The 27,284-nt window shown below is 41.2% G+C and overlaps 1 protein-coding gene across 5 annotated transcripts; it reads right to left on the bottom strand.

Moving 5' to 3' along the window:
* Window positions 1-120: 120 nt before the first annotated feature.
* On the bottom strand, window positions 121-26,748 carry LOC120574186 (beta-1,4 N-acetylgalactosaminyltransferase 2-like). 5 transcript variants are annotated; one of them, XM_039824402.1, is made up of 13 exons: window positions 26,703-26,748; window positions 25,683-25,715; window positions 23,589-23,719; window positions 22,189-22,356; window positions 17,003-17,109; window positions 11,872-11,909; window positions 9,703-9,769; window positions 7,663-7,776; window positions 7,299-7,385; window positions 5,799-5,980; window positions 4,449-4,592; window positions 529-757; window positions 121-410 (listed from the first exon to the last, which is right to left on the bottom strand). In XM_039824402.1, the coding sequence occupies exons 2-13, from the start codon at window positions 25,683-25,685 to the stop codon at window positions 214-216; spliced, it is 1,467 nt and encodes a 488-aa protein (XP_039680336.1). In that variant the 5' UTR covers window positions 25,686-25,715; window positions 26,703-26,748; the 3' UTR covers window positions 121-213. The 5 variants fall into 5 exon arrangements, with proteins under 5 accessions (XP_039680336.1, XP_039680337.1, XP_039680339.1 ...); XM_039824403.1 differs by having other exon boundaries at window positions 22,189-22,332; XM_039824406.1 differs by having other exon boundaries at window positions 271-410; window positions 529-702.
* Window positions 26,749-27,284: the final 536 nt, after the last annotated feature.

Raw genomic sequence — 27,284 nt, 5'->3', positions numbered from 1 at the left:
ATACAGGCCCTGCATTTATCTTTAAGCACCAATTCTCCTGTTTTATTGGTATTAAAAGAGTCTCTCCCTATCCCAGAGGGGGCGACATTGTAAGGAGATTCATAAATAGGGAGACTTAGAGACTTTTCAGACCTGGTTTTGCCACCCAGAATCAGAACTATTTATTTGAATAACTGCAGGGAAATATGTAACACAATGTCCTCTTGTAGTCGTCTATCCATATTTGATACACTTTAGGTGGTTTTTGAAAAAGTGAAGCTGCAGTTTGAACTCCATGTCACTCTTTCCAGGGTTTCTAAAACGAGCGTAGTGAGCATTGTCCTTGCCTTTGCCTGTTTTGGGCTGATGGTCAATGGACACATGGTCACACGTGGCGACCAGCAACGAGCCCAGGCCATCCATAAAGAACTCTACAGTCAGAAACAGACATTTGGCCTTTAACACCTGCTTGTATCATGCCAACCAAAACTGAAAGTGTGTGGACTAACTGCCACTTGGAATCCAAACTCTGTCTGGGTCTAGACCTACCTGAGTGTGCTACCCTTTGGAGCTTAGGGTCAAATCCCACCCTCTGGATGGCATCTGTGCGAGCCAGGAAGAAGTTGACCACCCCATTGGCCAGAAAGCATTGTGGGTAACCAGGAAGTGATTGGAACTTCCGTTGAGACTTCCTGTACAGGCAGCCACCTTCCATTTCCTCTCCTTCCTCATAGAGAAGAGAGAAATAAAACTGGTTCCCTTGTACTGTCCCACCTAGCTGATAAGAACAAAGAGACAAGAGAACTGGTCATAAACTGGCTACCAGTCCATTGTGTACCTACCTCTTGCCAAATGCATTCTGGGAAAGTCTTCAGTCTGACAGATGTAGTGGTTGTAAAAGAAAATAAAATAAACGTGCCGAGACGTGGACCTCGGATAGAGAGTCCTTATTCAGAAATATTAAGCAAAATTGATCAAATGCAGAAAGGATTCATAAGTAAATTTGTCGAGGAGCAGAAACCTCAAGCATGCAAAGTGAGTAAACTTAAAGGACAGGGAGTGGTTAGGATTTAGGCAACTCCATTGGCAGTAGTCGAATATAATATTAAGAAGTATCTTTTATTTAGTGTTTAATCACCTGAAAATAAGATTTGTTGAGTTTTTGTTACCCTAGAATGAGCAGTTTACATCTACATACGGTGCAGAGTCCGCCGTGTTGCACTGCCATGTTTCTACAGTAGCCCAGAACGGACAAACCAAACACTGGCCCAGATAGGGCAATTTGCATTTTTGCATCGGCCACCATAGTTGTAATACACACTTGAAGTTCCAGTTGGTTGCAATCCGCAACCTCAAACGCTAGATGCAGGACCACTGACAGGGGGGGACACCTTGTTGGGGGGGGGGGACACCTTGTGGCCTGGGAGTGTGGCCTTGACCAACTGCCACTTTGCTCGTTTGAAACCCTTAAGACTCTCCAGCTGATCCAGAATGCTGCAGCGCGTGTTCTGACAAGAACTAAGAAAAGAGATCATATTTCTCCTGTATTAGCTTCTCTGCACTAGCTTCCTGTAAAATCCAGGATTGAATTTAAAATCCTTCTCCTGACCTACAAAGCTCTAAATGGTCAAGCAAAATCATATCTAGAAGAGCTCTTAGTACCTTATTGCCCCAATAGAGCGCTGCACTCCTAGAATGCAGAGTTACTTGTGGTTCCTAGAGTCTCTAAAAGTAGAAAGGGAGCCAGAGCCTTCAGCTACCAGGCTCCTCTCCTGAGGAACCAGCTCCCAGTCTGGGTCCTGGGGGCAGACAACGTCATCACATTTAAGAGTAAACTTAAAACTCTCCTCTTTGATAAAGCTTATAGTTAGGGAGTGAGGAGTTGCAGCGTCCGCCTAACCCGGCCCACCTGCTTCTCGTCATAGTCGTCAGATTCATCTACCATATAATCAATGATACAATCAAAGTAGAGGGAGACAGGCCAGTACAGCCCAATCTGGTTGGGGAGAGTTCTAGCCCGACCAGGCTCCTATACTTAACCTGTCTCTCTTAATTATGCTGTTATAGTTTTAGACTGCCGGGGGACTTCCTTTGACACACTGAGCTTCTCTCTCCTCTCTCTTTCCATCTGTGTGCTTCCATGTTCCAGAAATGCTTGTTACTAACCTAGCTCTGGGGAGCTTATTCCCCGGAGTCCATATGTTTTCTTTGCGCCCAGCATGTTTCCTTGGATTAGGGTGGCCCCTAAATCATGGTTGCAGCCTGTAGCCGTGGTCCTGCTGCGCGCCCTGCTATGCCCTGTTACACCTGCTACGCTCTGCAGTGCCCTGCTACGTCCTGGTGCATCCTACTATGCCCTGCAAGTGCCCTGCTATGCCATGAACTACTACAACTACTATTTCTAGTCACTGTTCTATTATCTTTATTGTGACTATTATTGCCACTGTTCATCACACCCCAACCGGCACTGTCAGACAACCGCCTACCAAGAGCATGGGTCTGTCCCAGGTTTCTTCCTGAGAAGGAGTTTTTCCTTGCCACTGTCGCACTGAATGCTTGCTCTTTGGTCGAATTACTGGAATTGTTGGGTCTTTGTAAATTATAGAGTGTGGTCTAGACCTACTCTATCTGTAAAGTGTCTCGAGATAACTCTTGTTATGAATTGATACTATGAATAAAATTGAATTGAAAGCCATGATGTCTGACACAGCCATTCACACTCTATCATCAAAGCTGTTAACGCATCATATTTACAGACAGTTGGCCTCATTCACCGATATCTTCCTAAGTTATCTCTTAACTATGTTCTTAAGAAAGTCCCTAAGAAAAGTCTATGTCGGATTCATGACGTGTTCTTAAACAGCAGAATTGTTCGCACCTGTGTTCTTAGGATTGATGAATCCCACGTCTTCGTAATTTAAAATGTGTGTGGCAGTTGTTCCTAATTAGCATAAGAAAACGCCCCGCAAATTCGCATATAAGGACATGACACTTCCTGTGCACCACCTGGGAAGCGGGGGACCGCGTTCAAGAGATGGTTGTCGGATTCGCAGATGACTTGTACATTGCAGTGGTGGAGGAAGAACTGAATCTCAGTACTTCAGTGTAAGTACAAATAACCAGAGACATATTTAGTTTAGTAAAAGTAGAAGTACCACAATGACAACCCTACTTAAGTAAAAGTAAAAAGTACCTGATTTTAAATGTACTTTTAAGTATTAAAAGTAACAGTACTTGCAAAACGAGTTATTCTCTTAATCTTATTTGCATATTATCATTTTAAATGGTAATATGTCCACTACCACAAACAAGGCCTGGCTTTTAAAAAAAAGTTCCTATCCTAACCAGCATAAAACGGAAATGTGTTGTTAGAATCGGAATGCGGTTGGTTTTATTCATGGATGTATTTTAAGACCGTTTTATTTCCTTTAACCATGGGAGCGTAAGCAAATAAAGTGTGTTAAGCAGCGAAAATGGGGAGGAGATGTGAAGAGGTCCAGCCAAATAAATAAGATATGAACGCGTCTTACGCTGCCTGGCAACTATGATTTAAAAACGGGAATAATAAAAAACAAACATTTTCATTTTCACTTTTACCAGAGGCTGTATTACCGAGGGTCAGCGGCGCTGTGCCCAGGCTCTGGGGCACCAGAGCCGGCTTGGAAGCTGATGAAGGATCAGCGATGCCCCATTTATACTGTATCTATGGCAACCAAACTTCACTGGTGAGACAAACGTGTGACGGTCAGGAAGATGGTTTGGCAGGGGGAACAACTGATCAGAAAATGTAACGGAACGAAAGTATAGATAATTGCTGTAAAACAAGTCAAAAGTATGCACTATTGATTCTACTTAAGGAAAGTACAGATACGTGAAAAATGTACTTAAGTACAGTAACGAAGAATTTGTACTTTCCACTACTGCATTTTGGCCCTATAAATAGCGCAATCAATCACCAAATAACGCAGGATTTAATCAGTTTAATTGCTGATGTACATTGCAGTCTTAGTGTTTCTTTGCATACTATGATTTTCTTTTTCAACAAATGATCAGAAATACATTACAGTGTAGTGACTGTAGAATAAAATAAAATGCAGTAACCAATTATTTGGAGCAAACTGTCATCACTCAAATGTGTGTAAGAGTGCTCTTGAGTGTTGGTAGATTTTGTTCTTAGCTAAGAACAAATCCAAGATAAGAAAACATTAGTGAATGTCAGAATCTTCGTAAAAAAGTACGTAAGTGGGGTTTAAGGACACATTTCTTCGTAAGAACGGTGGTGAATGAGGCCCAGTGTTGCTGCCAATAGGTCTCTCTTTGGTCTTTACAAGCTTATTTGTACAAGTGTGAGTTCAGTGCCAGGTGAAGTGGCAACACGCCAAATCAAATCTTGCTCAAGGCCCCTGAAAGTCTGGGACTGGCCCTGTGTTTGCAAACCTGACTACAGAAATTCTCATTCTCATTCTTACCAAGTCCAGTTCTGGGACCGCCTCCATCACCTCCACCAGCTTCTCTATCTTTGTGTTCTCCGTGAACAAAAAGTCATCGTCCACCCACAGGAAGTACTTGGTGGTTACCTGGGAGACGGCCAGATTCCTGCCAGCAAACCAGCCCTGAGGAAGAAAAAAACAACGTTCATCTTTGGAATCTTTTAAATATCTTTAAATGTTTATTTCAGGTGACAAGTACAACGCAATGCAGAGCATTAACAGATACTATGAATACATTTTTGAATTAAATAATAATATGATCATCATATATATCAAATACGGTAGAAATGATAATCAATTGGAAATTTCGGTGATATATGGGTTAATGAAATTTGGCTTTTAATATTTGTGTGTGTGTGTGTATACATGTGTTCAGTTCAGACACTTTATTAATCCCAATGCGCAATTGATTTGCAGCTTTCCAGTCCATACAGTCAGTATGGAAACATATTAAAAAGGGGACAGAGACAATAAATAAAGGCAATTAACAATCAACATAAAAAACAACAAGTCCTATAGTCTTTGCCGTAGCCATCCTTTAAGACAGTGGTTCTCAAACTTTTTTTTCAATAATGTAACCCCTTTGAAATATTGTTTCAGCCAAGTAACCCCTGACTAATACAAAACATTTTTTGGTAGAAAAAATCAGCCTAGCTAAATAAAGAGGCACAATGCAGAGCTCTGCCATCAGAGTCTGATTTACTGAACAACAATATTGTAACTGAAACACACAGTCACTACATTAATTCATTATTATAGTAAATAATTATTTTAAAAATCATGACTGATTTGTTCCTGCAGTACTCCAAAGTACCCCCTAGGTGTATGCGTAACTCCATTTAAAAAAACACTGCTTTAAGATGAGCATTGTTTGTGTTGAGCAGCCCTATAGCAGAAAAGACTTGGAAGAGGGATTAGTTCTCCTCGGAGGCACAAATATACCACCAGCCTGAATGCATTTGAGAGAATTCTGTAGAGAGAATGGGGTCTGGTTGGCTAATCATTGTCTTTCTTTTACATCACAGACAACCAGAAAACATCAGAAAACTTTCAAATGTAACTATCTTCCCGAGACGCTCTGCAACTGTCTGTGTACATTATAAAAAAGCAAAAGGTGACAGGACACACCCTTGGGGTGAACCTCTAATTTAAACCCTGATGCTGGAAATCTGTCCATTCACTCGAAACCGTTGTACTCTGTCAGTAAGAAAATCTAAAAGCAAGATAAAAGCTGATCCGGTCAGTGCGTGCGTGCGTGCGTGCGTGCGTGCGTGCGTTCGCGCGTGCGTGCGTGCGTGCGTGCGTGCGTGCGTGCGTGCGTGCGTGTACCTGTGCTGGAGGCATGAAGTACTGCCGGATGTGCTCTCCGGTAATGTGCTCTGGTTCAAAGCTGTCATCTGCAATGACGACTTCTATGTTGCTATAGAAACGCCGGATGCTACTCAACAACACCTTGAGTTGTGGGTAGCGCAGAAATGTCTTTGTGGCGATGGTGACGTGAGAGTTGATATCTGACAGACAGAAGTAGGCAAAGAGTTATTACAAGAAAAGACACTATAAAGACATTATGATTAGTGTACATGAACATGCTTGCTGCCCTCTTTTTAACAGGAGATTAGCATGTGTTGGTATAGATCCATCAGTGAATAACAGATATAATACAGATCAGTGTTGTTTGATGATTTTGATGATCAGAAATCAAACATTAATGCGCCTAATAGCCTACACTATGAAAAAAAAGTCTAAAGCTGTCTACCACAGGCTGTAAAAATAGTGGAAGTAGCACCGTGGCCTTTGTTTCGAAGCCTCAAGTTTGGCAATTTGGCTGTCGCCATCTTGGTTTTTTAAAACCAAATGTGATGATTTTTGTTTAAGAGAGGGTGGAGCTGGGCTGGGATGATATTTTAGTGATTGCCAGTGTTTTTTATGGTTACAATGATGCTGCGCTAAGCTAAATGCTAAGAGGGTAAGTTGCCAATTTTCAACCCTTCTGAAGCGAATCATCCGGGTACTGGAGCCATTCATCTGCATGTACGGCTGTACACAGGAAAACAGCAAACTTTCCCTTAGGTCACCAGCTAACGATAGCACTAGCTAGCTAGCTTGGTTGGCAGAACGCTGAACATACAGTGCATTTTAAGGCGACCAAGATGTTCAAATTAATTTGAGACAGTGAGAGGGTCTAAGTTTAGGATAAAAACATGGGCAACACCCATCAACAAGTTGACGGCTGTTTTAATGTACACAGTGCCATGGTTAGCTAAGCCTCTGTCCTGATTGACAGGTCTGTGTGTAGCCACGCCCTAAAGCATCCCCAGCTTTATCGTCAATTTTTAAATGACAAATGGGACCGTCACTTACAAAAATGAATATGCTGTGTTGAAGAAGACTTGAAACTAGTGACTGACACCAAATTACGTAAAAAAGTAGTATTAGGTTAATTTTGCCATATCCTTTTTTACAAGCTGACTTCTTTTTGCAACAAGTGGAGTTGCCCACTGCTGGAAATTAGATAGAATGCAGGTTTAAGGCACTTCAGCTTGGATGCACTTTTCAGACCCGGAAGCTTCTGCCATTATTTTTTCAGTCTATGCTATTTACCCCAAAGCATGTCAGTTTCATCATTCTGCTTGCTGTATCTTTTATACAGAAGGTTGATTTTAAATTTGACTAGTCGTAGCTTATGAAAATAAATCACCTGCTATGACATCCCACTAATTAATGCTTCATTGGTTCAACCCACAGAGTGTAGAAGCAGCACTTTCCTGCCTTTGATAATAATTAAATGTAATATTTGTCCACCAGACTCCATGTTGAGTGCACTCTTACCTGTCCCCATGTCGTGCAGCACTGGCAGCTGAGGCTGTTTGATGGTAATGGGAAACACAGCTTCATGGTTTTCAAACTGGAAGGATGCTAAGTACAGAAAAGGACAGCTGAGCAGTGTTTTACTCCTAACACATTAGTTGTTGACATTTAGGAAACAAAGTGGGCTTAAATTAAGCTGCATTTCACTAATTCTAGTAAACACACAGAAACACACATTTATGCACTTGCATACCTGTACAACACATTGACAACTTCACTAATTGTTTTTGATTACATTAACCATATCAGGACTTTGGTCATTTTGTGCATTTCATTTCTGCAATGAATAGTTTTCTAGCTCAGTTCCAATTTCTTAGATGCATACCGAGGTCTCCAGTGTGTATATGGTAGACAGTACTGGTGTAGATCACTTTAGTCAGTGCATCGTTGAGGATCACCAGGCTGCTAGATTCCATAATCAGTCTGGTCCCACCACCACCTGTCATTTTTTTTTTGCCAAAACATAAATAGATTTTAACAAGAATTACTGTGATACTTTGATTAGTTGATAACTGCAATGACGAATGTAGTTTGTTTAAATCCTCAAGTAGCTATACTTTGATAGGGATGCACCGATACCCAAATGTAAGTACAAGTATTACATACCGATATTATACCATTACAGTTCTAACAACATTCTAACTGACGTTTTGTTTCATCAGATGTTCCTCACTTACATTCAGTAGATTTAAGTACCACACAACATACAACTGTACCAGAATAACTGAAATATGTTATCATATGTGAGTGCTGTCAGTGAGGACTAACCTCTAGATACCAACTGGCACAGCAATTTCGGCCACTCAAGACAATGCTTGTACCATCGCATTGTAAAAGTGTTCCAAAAGCTGCTCTCCACTCTGTTCCATTAGAAATATGCACCAGGTCTATTTCTGATGGAACCGTGCATTCAACAGGCCAGGCAGGTAGTGGAATTGCTAGCATCCAGTCAATTTTCTAATTAAACACCCTTTGCCACGAATATTTGATCTGTGTCGTCCATAACCGGACTAAATGGAAGACACCATTTTACTATGTAGACTACTTACTTTTATGGTAGAAGCACAAATATCCTAGCTTGGAAATCCAGACCCAAATCCAAAAGATTAAGGGTCTGGCATTGAGTAATGAAAATGGCCCAACTCGAGGGGCGGCACCAAGCTGAGACTCGCTGAGCAAATTCAAAGTGTGCTCTAGTGAGAACTCTGCGAATTTGGCAGGCAAAACAATCTGCTTCTGAGACGCTCCCATGTGGTATGGTGCATGGTGGCTGACCAAACAAAACTACAACATAGCCAGTGCGAGGTGTATCTGCGCCTGGTGAAATTTCGGGGTTGGCCTTTTTTGGAACAGTGAGAGGCAGGCACCTTCTGCAGGTCCAGCATCACCAACTCTTTGGCCTCTGTAGCAGTGATGTTTGAGAAAAACACATCTTTATACACCCTTTACCTAGAGTACAGTTGCCATGCAGTAGATATTTGTCACTTGATGGCTGCAGTATATGTTCTGTTAAGAGCCAGTTTGAGCTCAGGGCATAAATAGGAAGCAATATTTGGTTGGTCAGGTGTGGGTCGACGCAAGTTAATTTCCAGGATAAACGCGCCAGATGTTCCAGCGAGGTGTGTTGCTGTTGTCTAACTCTGTTCGCTTTGGGAAACAACAACAACATACTTCGAGCTAGCAAGCTACACGCTGAAAATGGTAAGTTTGAAAGACAATTTGGATCGTGCAACAAGGCAGGGACCAATTGTCTTGGATTTGCTATGGACAAAATGCACACGGCGATGCACTGGTAAGAGCAAATTACGTTTAACCGTGCATTCAGCTAATTTATATAGCTCACTTTACTGTATTGTGTGAACAGTTAACTTAATTCCATATTGTATGTGACGTTTTCTTTTGCAGGGTGCAAATGTTCCACCAAAAAAAGGTTCCTTCCTGAGACCATTTTGCAGAGCTACCATATCTACGAGTGGAATGCCAGACCAGGTGTTCTACTCGGAAGCACAGACAGACAACACCACCACTACAGACTGCACGAACACACATACCCATACACGCCATGTACATGTACGCCATATACATGTACGCCATATACAACTTCTTCTTCATCTAATTGACCTACAAGGTAAAAAGTGTGTCAACTATTCGACCCATGGTACCTCAGGGACTTAAAGCTTGGGCTTAGCCTCTACAGGTTCCCTCATCTGTCAAAAATTTCGAAAGCACGGTCACATCTGATGCCAATGTCTTTCAGGCAGGAGTAGGCTAAAGCTCATTTGCTTAAACAAATCAGGCTTAGTCAAATCTATTCAGAACTCCAACTACAGCCTATATGAAGTTAGTTCTGATATTTAAATCTCACCTTGGACCTTCACACCTTCAGCTAGATTCTCCGTAGTCAGGACCCCTTTGGACACATTCAAGGACACCTAGAGTAGACACACCAGAGTAAATCTTCTATTGTCTACTTTCCCTTTCAAATAATGATTTAAATCCTGTCCAGGAAAATTGTGACTTTGTACAAGGATCCTATCCTTCTTTCCTATCTTCCTCGGTTTTTGAGTATAGGCTGGCTTGCTCACCAGCTACGGAAACTTCCTCTGGTTGCTAGAAGTCGTGTGCAGTGGTCAGTCCACAGATCTGCCAAGGTTCTTACAATGTTAATTTAAGGACCTTTAGCTTAGAGCTTGGTTGATCTTTAGCTAACTGCTGGCAAATTGTAGGCTCCAATTGCTTGGATTTCCTGGCTTTGCTTGCTAAAAACAGCTGGAATTAGCCTAAAATCAGGAAATGGTGTATCAAAAAGAAAATCTTTTAACATTTCATGAAATTTGTAAAGATTTAAAGGAAGTTCATGAAATCTATACTAAAGATAATTCTTGGAATGTAATATTTATGTTTGCAAAACAACAATACACAGGGTAATGGTTAGCATTGCTAAGCCTCTGTCCTGATTGACAGGTTGTTTTGTAGCCACGCCCCTAAAGGGTTACAGACTTCTTTTTGCAACCAGTGGAGTCACCCCCTGCTGGAAAGTTAATAGAATGCAGATTTAAGGGACTTCCGCATTGGCTTCACTTTTTAGGCACGGAAGTTACCGCTTTTTTGGGCACAATTCTTTTGTAAGATATTATTACATTTTTGTTCAATTTATTTCTCAAGATGGAGGAAGGCCAGTCCCACACCAGTCCCACACCAGTCCCATACCACCACCACACAATCAGAGAATCAGAGAAAGCCAGGACAGCGCTGTGCTGTCTGCGCACAGCTAGCACAGGCTGCAAGAACAAGGTGAGCAGCTACACCACAGACCTCAACGTCAGGCTGCATTTTTCAAGACATTTTGGAAGCCAATGGTAATTGCGTAGTGTCATTCACAGTCAAACTCTACCATAATATTCATCACTTACTTCTGGCTTTTCAGGGAAAGTGTTTTCCTGACATTATGACAAGAATACAAATATGGAGATTTTTTTTGGGATAAAATTGAAAATTGAAAACAAATCAAATTCAAAATAAACTGAATAAATATCAGCTTTCAAAATCAAATACAAAAGCAACTATTGCAGCGGTTTCAGGACCTGTACCAAATAGTTGCAGTGAAATTTCTGCCCCCATTTCCAAGGTTAATAGCAAGATGGCTGCTGTACAATGATGTTACATGATGTCATGCTATGGTAATGTCAGCACCAAGCCAAGAAATGATTTCTATAAAAACAGATTGTATTTAAAGTTATTTAAATGTGACTTTAAAATGACACGATGTTGCCTTCTTTATTATACAGTATTACTTTCTGTATGTTTCATCTTCAAATGCGTTAAAGGTCCCATGGCATGAAAATTTCACTTTATGAGTTTTTTAACATTAATATGAGTTCCCACAGCCTGACTATGGTCCCCAATTGGCTTGAAATGGTGATAGGTGTAAACCGAGCCCTGGGTATCCTGCTCTGCCTTTGAGAAAATGAAAGCTCAGATGGGCCGATCTGGAATCTGCTTGTTATGAGGTCATAACAAGGGAGATTTCCTCCCCTTTCTCTGCTTTGCCCGCCCAGAGAATTTGGCCAACCCATGAGAGAGAGACATCATGGCTTTCAAACGAGCAAGGTGGCAGTTGGTCAAGGCCACACTCCCACTCTCCACCTTGCCCCTCCCTCTCTCCTCCTCAATAGCTACAGACACAGAAATGGCACATCCTAAGGAAAGCTCATTGTGGGACTGGCTCTAGTCGCTGTAATTCTGCACCAAGGCTGAATTTCGGGAAAGAGACTTCAGATACAGTATTAGGGGACCACTAAGGTCTATATAAAAGAGACTTCAGATACAGTATTAGGGGACCACTAAGGTCTATAGAAAAGCATCAAAGAGCACCATGTCATGGGACCTTTAAAGTATATTAAGTATATCTAATACATAATGAATCTTGAATTTTTAAACATTCGGCAGCCATCTTGTATCAACCACCAGATTGATCTGCGTGAGACTGACCAGCCGATTTGTTGCATCCCATGTCGGATGGGATAACACTAACCTTGTAGCTGCTTCTTTGTTCCGCATGCAGTGCTAAACCTGAAATCAAAATCACCTCATGCTTTCATACTTTAACAGGACACATCTCTGGCTTTGGAACTTCCTCCTGTTAAACTGCTAAAAAATCCCCAAGCAGCAGTTTGAGCTGTACTATACTATGTAACTCTGCCCTGAAACTAAACGCTCAGTGTGTCAGGATTAGGAATACACCTTACATATTGCTAAGTCAACTCATTTGCTGTGGTATCGTTTGTTAGTTATTACTATTCTCAGTTACCATATTTTTATATTGGCTTACACCCATGCACCCATGCTTTTTGGAGTTTGATTGGGTTTTACTTTGCGTTTTAAGATACACTATGACAGTTAATTTCACCAGATATTCCAGCCATGTTTCATTTATGGCTTGACTAAATCGCCTATTTTCTGGTTGCTTAAACACATTTTGGTACCAACAGATTTAGCTCCCTGAGTGCATTATTTTTCAGTGTATTTTTCCATGACCCACCCAAACCAACCCAACATTTCACAACTTACAATTAGGCAAAGTAGCGTTTTACGACAGACTAGAAGTTTTTGCAGCTTAGATCATTTCTATGAGGTGTCCAGAACAACATACTAAAAGTCCTAAGAAATCCTAGTTGAGGAAATATGTTAAATTCTCATCAATCCTGTGTGCCAGGCAACAATACACCCCAGTGGGGCTATTTTTTTTTCTTTACTCCTATCAAAATGAAACTTTACACAATGAAAGTACCCATGAAAAGTAAAATTGTTTGTATTACAAGTTTCTTTGAAAATGTATTTTAATATGCAAATGAGCTATACACTAATCGAATATGCCCAAAATACACCCAAATAGGCTTAATTTTTTCCCTTTACTCCTACCACAATAAAACTTAGTAAATACTTTTACATAGAAAAAGTATACATGAAACGTAACTTTTTTGTATTACAAGTTTCTTTTGAAATGAATTTGAATATGCACATGAGCTCCACACTTATTGAATATGTCCTAATTTGCATAGGCAGAAACCCCATTCATATGTATGACAAATACATTGGCCCAATCTTCATCCAATCATCCTACTACCAATGGGTGATGGCAATGCTGCTTCTAGACTGGCCTCTAACCTGAAAACTGCCTGGCTTGGTAGTACCTGCCAGGGGGTATAACCCCCGCAGGTATAGTCTTCAGGGTCACGGAGGCACACAAGCTTCCCCACCACCACAAGGAAGCAACAACAACAGGGGATTTTTTTTGTGGTGTTTTTTATTTTATTTTAGTTTTGTTTTTTTGTTTTTTAATCCAGCCTTGATCCTCGACCCCTTCTCTGTGGCTCTTGGTTCTGGCACCCTCTATATCAGGTCCTGGTTTGTTCTTTGCTTAGTTCTTCCCCTCTGGGTCATATTCATCTGATAAATCAGGCAACTGTGAGTTTGTGCAGCTAGTACCACGACATTCTCTGCAAATGGCAGTGCAAGGGAGTCCATGTTTTTTGCATGTGCATCTCTTTGTGCGGCAGTCTTTCTTGCAACTACAGCGGACTACATTTAGTACACTCAAAAAAATTATTCAAGGCCTTCTTAGAGGTGACACATTAAAATATAATTAGCTTTATTTAAATATATCTATTTAAGATCATATGTATATATACAGTGCCTTGCGAAAGTATTCGGCCCCCTTGAACTTTTCGACCTTTTGCTACATTTCAGGCCTCAAACATAAAGATATAAAACTGTAATTTTTTGTGAAGAATCAACAAGTGGGACACAATCATGAAGTGGAACGAAATTTATTGGATATTTCAAACCTTTTAAACAAATAAAAAACTGAAATATTGGGCGTGCAAAATTATTCAGCCCCCTTTAAGTTAATACTTTGTAGCGCCACCTTTTGCTGCGATTACAGCTGTAAGTCGCTTGGGGTATGTCTCTATCAGTTTTGCACATCGAGACGTGACATTTTTGCCCATTCCTCCTTGCAAAACAGCTCGAGCTCAGTGAGGTTGGATGGAGAGCGTTTGTGAACAGCAGTTTTCAGTTCTTTCCACAAAATTCCCGATTGGATTCAGGTCTGGACTTTGACTTGGCCATTCTAACACCTGGATATGTTTATTTGTGAACCATTCCATTGTAGATTTTGCTTTATGTTTTGGATCATTGTCTTGTTGGAAGACAAATCTCCGTCCCAGTCTCAGGTCTTTTCGCAGACTCCATCAGGTTTTCTTCCAGAATGGTCCTGTATTTGGCTCCATCCATCTTCCCATCAATTTTAACCATCTTCCCTGTCCCTGCTGAAGAAAAGCAGGCCCAAACCATGATGCTGCCACCACCATGTTTGACAGTGGGGATGGTGTGTTCAGGGTGATGAGCTGTGTTGCTTTTACGCCAAACATAACGTTTTGCATTGTTGCCAAAAAGTTCGATTTTGGTTTCATCTGACCACAGCACCTTCTTCCACATGTTTGGTGTGTCTCCCAGGTGGCTTTTGGCAAACTTTAAACAACACTTTTTATGGATATCTTTAAGAAATGGCTTTCTTCTTGCCACTCTTCCATAAAGGCCAGATTTGTGCAGTATACGACTGATTGTTGTCCTATGGACAGAGTCTCCCACCTCAGCTGTAGATCTCTGCAGTTCATCCAGAGTGATCATGGGCCTCTTGACTGCATCTCTGATCAGTCTTCTCATTGTATGAGCTGAAAGTTTAGAGGGACGGCCGGGTCTTCGTAGATTTGTAGTGGTCTGATACTCCTTCCATTTCAATATTATCGCTTTCACAGTGCTCCTTGGGATGTTTAAAGCTTGGGAAATCTTTTTGTATCCAAATCCGGCTTTAAACTTCTCCACAACAGTATCTCGGACCTGCCTGGTGTGTTCCTTGTTCTTCATGATGCTGTCTGCGCTTTACACGGACCTCTGAGACTATCACAGAGCAGGTGCATTTATACGGAGACTTGATTACACACAGCTGGATTATATTTATCATCATTAGTCATTTAGGTCAACATTGGATCATTCAGAGATCTTCACTGAACTTCTGGAGAGAGTTTGCTGCACTGAAAGTAAAGGGGCTGAATAATTTTGCACGCCCACTTTTTCAGTTTTTTATTTGTTAAAAAAGTTTGAAATAGCCAATGAATTTCGTTCCACTTCATAATTGGGACCCACTTGTTGTTGATTCTTCACAAAAAATTACAGTTTTATATCTTTATGTTTGAGGCCTGAAATGTGGCAAAAGGTCGAAACGTTCAAGGGGGCCGAATACTTTCGCAAGGCACTGTATTTAAGTGGTTTAACTAAAAATATATTAATAGCTCCACCTATGAGATTGATTTACGTTAGCTCGCCAAAAAAAAAGTCTCATACGGGACCGCCCTTTGCGCATGTGCGAGACAGCGTGCCCTTTGCGCATGTGCGAGACTGCGCGCACTCTTTCCGCCCATCTCTGGCTGTAACCGGCTGCAACGCCAAGGTAACGTTTGGAGGACGCTGCAAAATAAAAGGGGAAAATCCACTACTTGGTAAGTGTTTGTTTTCTGTAGTAGATTAGAAAGTATCTAACTGTCACATCCTCTCTCTCTGGGAACCATCACCATCTGGCCCAGACGGGGGGCCTCGATGGACAAGACCCGGGCAGCAGACGCTGGCTCTGGGGACGTGGAATGTCACCTCTCTGTGGGGGAAGGAGCTGGAACTGGTGCGGGAGGTGGAGCACTACCGGTTAGATCTGGTGGGGCTTACCTCTACGCACAGTCTCGGTTCTGGAACCATACTCCTGGATAGGGGTTGGACTCTTTTCTTCTCCGGAGTTGCCCAGGGTGTGAGGCTCCGGGCGGGTGTGGGGATACTCACAAGCCCCGGCTGAGAGCCACTACGTTGGTGTTTTACACCGGTGGACGAGAGGGTCGCCTCCCTACGCCTGCAGGTTGTGGGGGGGTGGGGGGGACTCTGACTGTTGTTTGTTTGTGTGTGTGTGTGTGTGTGTGTGTGTGTGTGTGTGTGTGTGTGTGTGTGTGTGTGTGTGTGTGTGTGTGAATGCTTTTCTAGATGTATTTTTGTGTCTGTCTCCATCACCTGTGGAGCCCTGCATCACTGTGTCTGTCCCCTTATTTCTCTGTCCATCTTTATTAAACATTTGCGGTGTTTTCTGTGTTTGTGGTGTTCAGGCACTGGCGGCTGAGGATGCAGAAAGGAACCTAGCAACCACAGTCATGGGGATTTACGTGATCCAAAGAGGTGGGGATCAGGAGCCTGAGGACGTTGGAGTTGTGATTGAAGGCATCAAACTCCAGAGCAACTTGGGCAGTGTCATCGTGGGCTTCGTCATGCTTTTTGGGCTCATTTATGCCCTTGATCTGAGTTTTCCAGACAACCTCAAATACACCTTCGAGTTTTTCCAGAAGATCATAATGAATTTGGATGGGCACAAGCTGAATGCAAAGATACAACAGCTGAAATTGCATAGAACAAAACCATGTGACAATCTACCTTGATGGAGGGTTTAAGACTGAGATTACTTGGGCTTGGACAAGTGTTTACACCCAGAAAGTTTGCCCATTTCACCTCTCCATCATAATTTGTTGATTCTACCTCCTCTGTGCCATTCATCTCTCATCATCTCATTCACTCTCTCTGCTGTTTTGCTGGACACCTTTTGTTTGTATTTAGTTATTCCATTAAATATTCAAGCTCTACTCTGCCTGCTGCCTCTGCTTTTGGGTCTGCCATACTCCAGAACCTGACAGCCTAGTGTTGAGCTCATTTGCATATTGAAAATAGATTTTTCCAAGAACCTTGTAAAACAAAAATGTTTTACTTTTCATGGATACTTTCATTGTATAAAGTTTTTTATTTTAATAGGAGTAAAGGAAAATAAATATCCCCATTGGGGTGTATTGTTGTCTGGGCTTACTGGCACACATCTCGGATTGATGAGAATAAAACATATTTCCTCAACTAGGATTTCTTAGGACTTTTAGTATGTTGTTCTGGACACCTCATCGAAATGATCTAAACTGAAAAAAAATATTTTACAATTAGTTATATTTTTGGCTCCAAAATGAGTTACTTTGCCTGGACTATATTGCTATAATAAAAAGTAAATCATTTATTCAAGTGTAGCAAACCTGGTATGGGAGTGGTGGTCAAGGGTCGTACTGTAAAACCCTGGATAGGATACTGCAGAGGAGAGTTTGGCAAAGCAATCAGCAGTTTCGATAATACAGATGTAGTCCTGTGGGGGTGGGGGTGAAGAGGAGGTAAGGTCATAAAACATAAGTTAAAATGGGTGCTGTGCAATGCTGCAATCCAAAACTTCTAATCAAAAATGTATAAAAATCAAATATGTAAAAAATTGTGGCTTTTCCCATTTAATATGGAAGAACAACCAAAGCTATTTGTACGGAGCCACAGACATGACATCCGAAAAAAGTATATATATTGTGGCCACAAAATGCTAATTTGTGGCACAGAAATACGAATTTGTGGCCACAAAATGCTAATTTGTGGCAACGAAATACTAATTTGTGGCCACAAAATAGTATTTTGGGGATAACGACATAGCCTAACTATAATGCGGGCAGTGCTGCTATACCTGTGTGGGGCACATAGGCTACCCAGAGCAAGCTAAAGGTGCAGTCATGGACAGAGATGATTTGATTGAAATGTATTTTAGGCTGGGAATGAGTTACAAAGACATTCTAAAAAGCCTGGTATTGCAAGGAATCCTTATTACCAAAGAATATTGAGAGCCCAAATGCTTTACCGGCGAAGGTACGACTTGCACTCCGGTGTTGCACCGAAAGCTGTGAACCATCAGAAACTGTGACCGCAGAAGGCGCTGCTGCACATCGTCTGCCCGTGCGTGATAGACAATGGAGGGCGAAGAAGAGTGTCTACGCAAACGGCGTAAACATTAATACCTAATGTATTAATGTTTACGCCACGGGTGCAAGCTGTATGATTATTCGCGGTTTATTATTGCTTCCTAAAGAGAAGAGAGTAAACCAATGGTGACAATATTAACCACAGGGCTCCAGACTGCGACCAAAATTTGAGAGTGTGCGACTGAATTATAATTTTTTTTTACATGTTAAATGTGGAAAGGGCACGTCAATGAATCCGGAATCTGTGGCAGGCCAATGAGTGTGAGAAGGATAGGGAATGGCCACTGTAAGTGGGTTTTTTGGGCTACAACATTTTTTATCACATTCAGCAAACCTCTCCTCACTATCCGCGAGCTGCCTGTCCCCTGAACACACTGTAAAAAAACGCAGTCTCTGTAGACAGCCCAAGCTCTACCAACAGCAACAAAAACAAATTGCTCCGACCTGCACCCACGAAACATACACAAACAGTGTTCCAGCGTTCCAGCCAATAACCGACAAGAAGGATTTTGGGGGTGGGGGTTGGGGGGTTAGTGCAAGGAAGCACAGAAGGGAGGGGGAGGGGACGGGATGAGGAGGAGGGAGGGGCGAGCTAGCCTTTTTTTCTTGAAAATACTTCAAACGTCAACAAGAAGTAACATCACCCAACATCGCTTAGAGCACCTTTAAAGTGGTCACCTAATACTGTATCTGAAGTCTGTTTTATATAGACCTTAGTGGTCCCTAATACTGTATCTGAAGTCTCTTTTATATAGACCTTAGTGGTCCCTAATACTGTATCTGAAGTCTCTTTTATATAGGCCTTAGTGGTCCCCTAATACTGTATCTGAAGTCTGTTTTATATAGACCTTAGTGGTCCCTAATACTGTATCTGAAGTCTCTTTTATATAGGCCTTAGTGGTCCCCTAATACTGTATCTGAAGTCTGTTTTATATAGGCCTTAGTGGTCACCTAATACTGTATCTGAAGTCTGTTATAGACCTTAGTGGTCCCTAATACTGTATCTGAAGTCTCTTTTATATAGGCCTTAGTGGTCCCCTAATACTGTATCTGAAGTCTCTTTTATATAGGACTTAGTGGTCACCTAATACTGTATCTGAAGTCTCTTTTATATAGACCTTAGTGGTCCCCTAATACTGTATCTGAAGTCTCTTTTATATAGGCCTTAGTGGTCACCTAATACTGTATCTGAAGTCTCTTTTATATAGACCTTAGTGGTCCCCTAATACTGTATCTGAAGTGTCTTTTATATAGGCCTTAGTGGTCCCCTAATACTGTATCTGAAGTCTCTTTTATATAGGCCTTAGTGGTCTCCTAATACTGTATTTGAAGTCTCTTTTATATAGGCCTTAGTGGTCCCCTAATACTGTATCTGAAGTCTCTTTTATATAGGCCTTAGTGGTCCCCTAATACTGTATCTGAAGTCTCTTTTATATAGACCTTAGTGGTCCCCAAATACTGTATCTGAAGTCTCTTTTATATAGACCTTAGTGGTCCCCTAATACTGTATCTGAAGGATCTTTTATATAGACCTTAGTGGTCCCCTAATACTGTATCTGAAGTCTCTTTTATATAGACCTTAGTGGTCCCCTAATACTGTATCTGAAGTCTCTTTTATATAGACCTTAGTGGTCTCCTAATACTGTATCTGAAGTCTCTTTTATATAGGCCTTAGTGGTCCCCTAATACTGTATCTGAAGTCTCTTTTATATAGACCTTAGTGGGCCCCTAATACTGTATCTGGGGATTTTTTTTTTATAGGCTTTAGTGGTGTTCCCATATACTGTATCTGAAGTATCTTTTATATAGGCCTTAGTGGTCCCCTAATACTGTATCTGAAGTCTCTTTTATATAGACCTTAGTGGTCTCCTAATACTGTATCTGAAGTCTCGTATATATAGACCTCAGTGGTCCCCTAATACTGTATCTGAAGTCTCTTTTATATAGACCTTGGTGGTCCCTAATACTGTATCTGAAGTCTCTTTCCCAAAATTCAGCCTTGGTGCAGAATTACAGCCATTAGAGCCAGTCCCACAGTGAGCTTTCATTAGTATGTGCCATTTCTGTGTCTGTAGCTTTAAATTTAATTGAGGAGGAGAGAGGGGGGGCAAGGTGAAGGGTGGGGGTGTGGCCTTGACCAACTGCCACTTTGCTTGTTTGTCGCTCTCTTTCTCATGGGCGGGCCACATTCTCTGGGCGGGCAAAGCAGAGAAAGGGGAGGTAATTTTCTCAAAGGCAGAGCAGGATACCCAGGGCTCGGTTTACACCTATCTCCATTTCTAGCCACTGGGGGACCATAGGCAGGCTGGGGGAATGCATATTAATGTTAAAAAACCTCATAAAGTGAAATTTTCATGCCGTGGGACCTTTAATAAATGAAAAAGCAACGCCACAGCTGGCTGCTTTTAGAAGACAGGAGAGTAAATCAGAGCACAGATGAGGCAGAGATGATGTTGAAATTTATAGCGGCCTACTTTGTTGCTAAGGAGGATGTTGCAGTCCATAATCCATTTTAGTGTTATTAGTGAACTCTTTTGTACTGGCTCTGTGATGACTATAAATAAGAAAACATGTCCAGATTAGTGTGAAGGGATGACATAACTACCCCAAACAATATTTTGAAGTTTAACTCCTTTATTAAGCAGTTAAAGTGGGGTCACATATTCTGACCTGGTCCATTAAAGGAACACGGCGACTTATTGGGACTTTAGCTTATTCACCGTAACCCCCAGAGTAAGACAAATCGATACATACCCTTCTCCTCTCCGTGCGTGCTGTAAAGCTGTCTGATGGCTCCAACATTAGCTTAGCCCAGCACAGATCCTGCAGGTAACTGGTTCCAACTAGCCTACTGCTCCAAATTGTGACAAAAGTGACAAAATAACGCCAACATGTTCCTATTTACATGTTGTGATTTGTAGAATCACAGCGTGTACAAAAAACAACGTAACATGAGACACAGCCGTCGTCTATCCGTAAACAAACCAGGAACTATATTCTCAGACAGGCTTGCTGCGAGCATATCACTCCGCCAAAGTACTATATTCTTCCGCCTGAGAATATAGTTCCCGGTTTGTTTACGGTTAGAAGATGGCTGTGTCTCATGTTACGTTGTTTTATGTACACGCTGTGACTCTACAAATCACAACATGTAAATAGGAACATGTTGGCGTTATTTTGTCACTTATTCGGAGCAGTAGGATTACTGGAACCATTCACCTGCCTGTTCTGTGATGGGCTGATGCCGCTGGAGCCGTCAGACAGCTTTACAGCACGCACGGAGATGAGAACGGTATGTATGGACTTGTCTTACTCTGGGGGTTACGGTGAATAAGCTAAATTCCCAATAAGTCGGTGTGAGGTCTTAGGTAGGTTATTACAAATGTAACGCGTGCATGCAGTCACAAAGAAATACATGTTCAGAAACATTTCAGAGAAAATGTACCTTAATATATTTTATTTACTTTCAGATAAACATATGTTACTATGCCTGGGTTGGTTAATATGGTCTCAATCAGTTTACTCTCTTCTCCTTAGGAAGCAATAACAAACCGCGAATAATCATACAGCTTGCACCCGTGGATGTAATGTCTTAATGTTTACGCCGTTTGGGTAGACACTCTTCTTCGCCTTCCATTGTCTACCGCGCACGGGCAGACGATGTGCAGCAGCGCCCTCTGCGGTCACAGTTTCTGATGGGTCACAGCTTTTGGTGCAACACCTTCGCCGGTAAATCATCCGGGCTCTCAATATTTAGTTTAAATGCCTCTCGGTAATAAGGATTCCTTGCAATACCAGGCTTTTTAGAATGTCTTTGTAACTCATTCCCAGCCTAAAATACATTTCAATCAAATCATCTCTGTCCATGACTGCACCTTTACCTTGCTCTGGGTAGCCTATGTGCCCCACACAGGTATTATAGTTAGGCTAAGTCGTTATCCCCCAAATTCTATTTTGTGGCCACAAATTAGTACATTGTGACCACAAATTAGCATTTCGTGGCCACAAATTAGCATTTCGTGGCCACAAATTAGTATTTTATGGCCACAAATTAGTATACTGTGGCAACAAATTAGCAACGGTAGCACTTTACAATGCAGCTCAACGATAAGAACTTACTGAGGGGGCAATATCTTGGTAACAACAATGGAATACTGGGATAATATGTTTCACTTACAAAAGGTAATAACCTTGTAAAGCTTTTGTATAAAAAACTAAAATAATGGGTAACACTGGGTATTCATTTCAAGGTGACTGAAAATCTAATTAAGAACGGTAACAATAGGCTAATCTGTTCACAATGATCACGTTTTTAATATGGTCACTCAGTAATGATTGGGGGTACTGTACAATCCTTAATAAATAATGAAATATTTAAATAATGACATCAATATATGCATTCATGTATCTATCCATCCATCCACTACCTGGCTTTGTGTTGTTGGAGCTCCTTAGCTCGGCGTTTGGCCACCTTCTCATACTGATCCTTGGGGATGTGATCTTTGAGCAGCACTGAGCCGCCTGGACAGGTGCATGGACCAGGTGGGGGAAGATGACTCTGGAGTGACAAGCTGGAATTGTGGGGGAGGGGGCGGCTGTAATATGGAAGTTTAGAAGGATCACAATTCTGTTTTCTTCTTTGTCATGTTATCACTTAAGAACAAGCACAATGTTCAACACTGCTTTAAGGCAATGCACAGAATCACTGTATCTTAGGCTTAGTCCACACAGTCGTACACAGGTGTTTTTTTTGTTTAAGCGTAGCTTTTTCTATGCGTTTTGGCCCTTTGTCGTCGCACAAGTTTTTTAGGTCACTGTGAATGGAAACATTTGGAAAAATCCGGCTAGGGTGAAGATTTTTAGAAACGCTGTTTTTGTGTTGTCATGTAAACAAGGGAAAACTGAGTTTTGGGCTCAACGTCAAGAGCGTGCACCGTTATCTCCTTTTGTGAGGCGTTTCAAATGGGGCGACATGTCTTGCAATGGCAGACCTAGCCAAAATAGTACTGGTAACTAGGGGGAGCGCTAAGTGGAACAGCTTGATTTTCGAGAGAGAGAGAGAGAGAGAGAGAGCGTTCAATCTCAGAACGGTGTGCCACTGCTTTGAGATCATAGACTGTAAATATTAAGTCTATGTTTGAGATATGTTTTGTCTCATTTGGTGGGTGTGTCTCTAGTAGGGATGTAACGGTATGACAATTTAACCTCACAGTTATAGTGACCAAAATCATCACGGTTTTTCGGTATTAAAAAGTGTAACAGTGTTTATTATATTACAAAAATATAGGTAAAACCTTATCAAAAGTGCAACTTTTAACATCAAAAGAACAACGGTTCAGCATGTAAACAGCTTATTTGTCAGGAACATTTCCAGTAGTGCTAGGTTTAAATTATACAAATCTAAACATTCAACCTAAGACATAAAGAAAAATATGTAAACAAATCAAAGAAACACCACTAATTATATGCTTGTTTTCTTCATAAATCAAAATTAAAATATAAAATCGTACACATGAACACTTTAAAGTAAAATTAAATGATCACGATTTTCGGTATTAAAACGGTAATTGTTATCGTCAACATTTTTCTCACGGTTTACTGTTACACTGGTAATTGTTACATCCCTAGTCTCCAGTTTATTGGCTCAGATCACAGGTGATACTCAAACAGCAGAGACGTGTCTGTAAACTCGTGGTAATAAAAGTATGCCGAATGAGAAGCAGCCTTGCTGTCAACACAGTTGCTGTTTTCTACAAATTAGGGAAACTAAAGGACAAACTACAAAGCAGCGCGCCACACACACACACACACACAGAGTGGGCTTTACCTCTTTTGTGTGGTAGGAACCTCTTGTCTTAGCTCTCCGGGACGGTAATAGACTATCACCAAATATAACATCGGCAGGATGATCACACACACAACAGCAGCCCTCTGTAGTGTTCTGGTAATCTCAGCACTCTGAAGAGAAAGACACCTTAAGTTTTTGGCTCATAAATCCTGAAATGTACACGGCAAAATCAGAAGTGTTGGATTTTCAGTGTTAGGGTTGAGTGTAAAAATACAGAGCTATTTCAACTCAGGTTTAGTGTTATTCAACTAAAAGAGTTTTATTCTTCCATCCTTACTGCGGGATTCGGCAAAAGTTGAATTCATCAGCTGGCCCCGATGGTCGCTAAGAAGAACGTCACATACGCCGTTGCTCTGATTGGTTGGAGGTCTATCCAATTGAGTGCAGAGGCATTTTCTTTCCTGGTTCGGTTGAAACATGCCCCATAACCACAGGCCAGCGGAGCAGCATCAGACTCCTATTCTGCTGCTCCATTGGGAGCAGTATCGCTCTTAGCATTGTCACTATTTTCCTACCTCAGTGATCCTACTCAAAATATGGATTATGCAAGTTTGTTAATGAATTGCTTATATTACATTTACGAAGGGAGGTTATTCTGAATGTCTCTTCTCTTGCTGTGACCCATCAGTTATTTGGTTTTTGTTCTTTCTACTTGAATTTTACAGAGGCACTACTATGCTGACAGTGGATCTGGCTCTGCAGAGGATAAAGCCAGTCCAGCGCAACACTGCAGTTCAGTCCCAGAGATGCTCAACCACCACTACCTATCAAGATGGTCCAAAGAGAAAGGGGGGGGGGGGAATCTTCTCCTAACTGATCAGGCACACTTTATCTTCAGTGTTAACTACCAAGTATGGAAGGAAAAGGACAATGTTGGCGTTATTTTGTCACTTATTGGGAGCAGTAGGCTAGTTGGAGCCGGTTACCTCCAGGATCTGTGCTAAGCTAGGCTAGCGGTGGGGGCGTCTGACAGAGTTACAACACGCACCGAGATGAGAAGGGTATGTATGGACTAATCTAACTCTGGGGGATACGGTGAATAAGACAAAGTCCCAATAAGTCGGCGTGTTCCTTTAAATCCTCTACAGTGTTACTGGTATTACATTTTTAATACACATTCAACACATTCAACGCTGACCTGTGTTGACTGGTGTTAAATTTCAACAATTGAGAGAACAATTACTGCAGCAACTCTATCCCAGTGTTAAGCATTTGACACTTTTAACAGTGTAGTTTAAACTCAAAATAGTGTGGACCAATATAGACACTTTTCAAAGTGATGAATTTAACTCTGCTGATTTTGCTGTGTTAAGCAACCAAGCTAATTTAATCAAGTCTTTGTGTGACTTTGTCATTGTGTCCAAATGGTACAATAATATGTGGGTGCGACACTGATGCAAACCATAACTGAACCAAACTGTCAATTGATTATTGACATGCTATGCGTGTGACAGTCGCCATTTCCCGCAGACTGGTTAAACAAACTGGTTCCATGAATCATTTATTAAATATCTGATTCCATAACACTTCCGTATCCCCCCTCTATAAAACACTGACAGTTGAAGCGTATCAAGGACAAAAGCAAAACTGGAACTAGGAAAATAAACTACTAGAAAAAATACTAGGAAATAAAGGCCACCAAACAATTTACTCCTAACATGTAATTGTGTTGAACGTGTTTTTTTTTGTTTAATTAGTTTGACATGTTCTTGCTTTGTAAAATAAATGGACAAATAGAAGAAAAGAAAATACTGATCGCCAGTTGCCTAATTATTTCTACTCTGAATACAGTAAAACACGTTAACATTTTCTTCACATTTAAAATGGATTACATGTAAACAGAAAAATAGAGAAAAGAAGAATCAAAAAACAGTAGGCTAGCATTACAGGATCAAATCAATGAAGAGTTTATGATGCCAGTACTGTGAACACATTTTAAATCACTATGAATGAATGTTAGAAAAACCAGGAGCGGCAGTTACTATTAAAACCACGCAGAAATACAGAGAAACCGTCACGATGAGAACCAGAAACATTGTAGTTTACGTTACAAAAAGATGAAGGAGTTCTTACCATGTTCTCTTCTTCAGGCTCTACTTTTAGCTGCTGTACCCGTGGCAATGGTGATTATGACAGATGGCACATAAAAGGTTGACAAATCAGTTTGGCACAAGAAACTACTACCTCTAACGACACGCAAACAACGCCCACTCAACCTCCAGAGATGGCAAAAGTACTCACTTCCCGTACTTAAGTAGAAGTACAGATACTTGTGTTAAAAAATACTCTGGTAAAAGTAGAAGTACTGATTTAACTTCTTTACTTAAGTAAAAGTAACAAAGTACAGGCTTTGAAATGTACTTAAAGTATAAAAGTAAAAGTAGCCTTGCGAATGACAACCACTTTTTATGCAAAGCTACTATGCAAAGTTACTAAACATAGATTAATTAAGAAGTTCCCCATACTTTAAGAGTTACACAGCACATTGGCCAGGAGTCATACTTGACGCCTCCTAGCCTATCTCAAACATCTCTCTCAGATAAGGCCAGGGATGATTGGGAATGTCTTGCTGCTTGTCTGCCTAATCTCTGGGATCTCTGTTTTCTTCATTTTCAATCATGTCGCCGTCCATACTACTAGTGCTAACGTTACCGCCATCAAGCTGCAATTATTTGCCGCAAATGAATGCAGAATGCGGCCGAATCTGTCGAGTCGTCTTGTAGTGGTGCGTTACATGCAACGTAGCCTACAGTATATTCCCATCCAATTAGATTAAATTCGGTATTGATCACGTGAAAAATAATAACGGTAACTCCAGTGAAATTATTTGAAACTTGTTATTGAGGACTAGATTAGGACCGTATTTAAGTTTCAAACTTCGCCCCCCCCCTCCCCCCCCAGGTGTGTCTGTAAAACACGGACAGAGACAACTTCTCTCTTTTGATGCTTTACAAGCAACGTGAAACCTAGCTAACAGGTGAAGAACACAAACAACTAAATCACTAGCTAACCTACTTTAACTGTGCAGGAACTACAGACCAATAATACAACAACAGGCTTAAATGAACTGACAACATAAGTTATACGACTTACAGTTCTCAAGGACGCACACACACGATCTCAACTGATTATCCTCCGGACAGCAGGCTCTCTTTCTTTTTTCTCACTTTTTTCTGTGTGGCGCACGCGCCCGCTCGCGGTGTGAGGCGCGTGTCCGCGCTATTCTCCGACATTACGACCTCTTGTACAAAACTAAAGTAACGAGCCAATTTTTAAAATGTAAGGAGTAGAAAGTACCGATATTCGTGTTAAAATGTAAGGAGTAAAATTAAAAAGTCGCCACAAAAAAAATAGTAAAGTAAAGTAGAAATATCCAAAAAATCTACTTAAGTACAGTAACGAAGTATTTGTACTTCGTTACTTCCCATCTCTGTCAACCTCACCCAGAGAAAGAGCCGCCCCAACAGGTGATAGGCTGTGTGTGTGTGTGTGTGTGTGTGTGTGTGTGTGTGTGTGTGTGTGTGTGTGTGTGTGTGTGTGTGTGTGTGTGTGTGTGTGTGTGTGTGTGTGTGTGTGTGTGTGAGAGAGAAATGATGTTAACAAAACCAAAATAAATACATACATTGTTGTGGTTAAAGTAAAGCGTCCATGTTTATTATTTGCAAGTTTTCTCCA

Source organism: Perca fluviatilis, chromosome 15 (assembly GCF_010015445.1).
Source record: "Perca fluviatilis chromosome 15, GENO_Pfluv_1.0, whole genome shotgun sequence".
NCBI classification, from domain to species: Eukaryota; Metazoa; Chordata; class Actinopteri; order Perciformes; family Percidae; genus Perca; species Perca fluviatilis.
This window is presented reverse-complemented; position numbering and strand designations above follow the sequence as displayed.

Coding starts and splice junctions, on each gene's coding strand:
- LOC120574186 (XM_039824402.1), bottom strand. Junction 5,981..7,298: donor GCTGCACGACATGGGGACAG/GTAAGAGTGCAC, acceptor TCTGTCTGTCAG/ATATCAACTCTCACGTCACC. Junction 4,593..5,798: donor ACTTCATGCCTCCAGCACAG/GTACACGCACGC, acceptor TTTCTTCCTCAG/GGCTGGTTTGCTGGCAGGAA.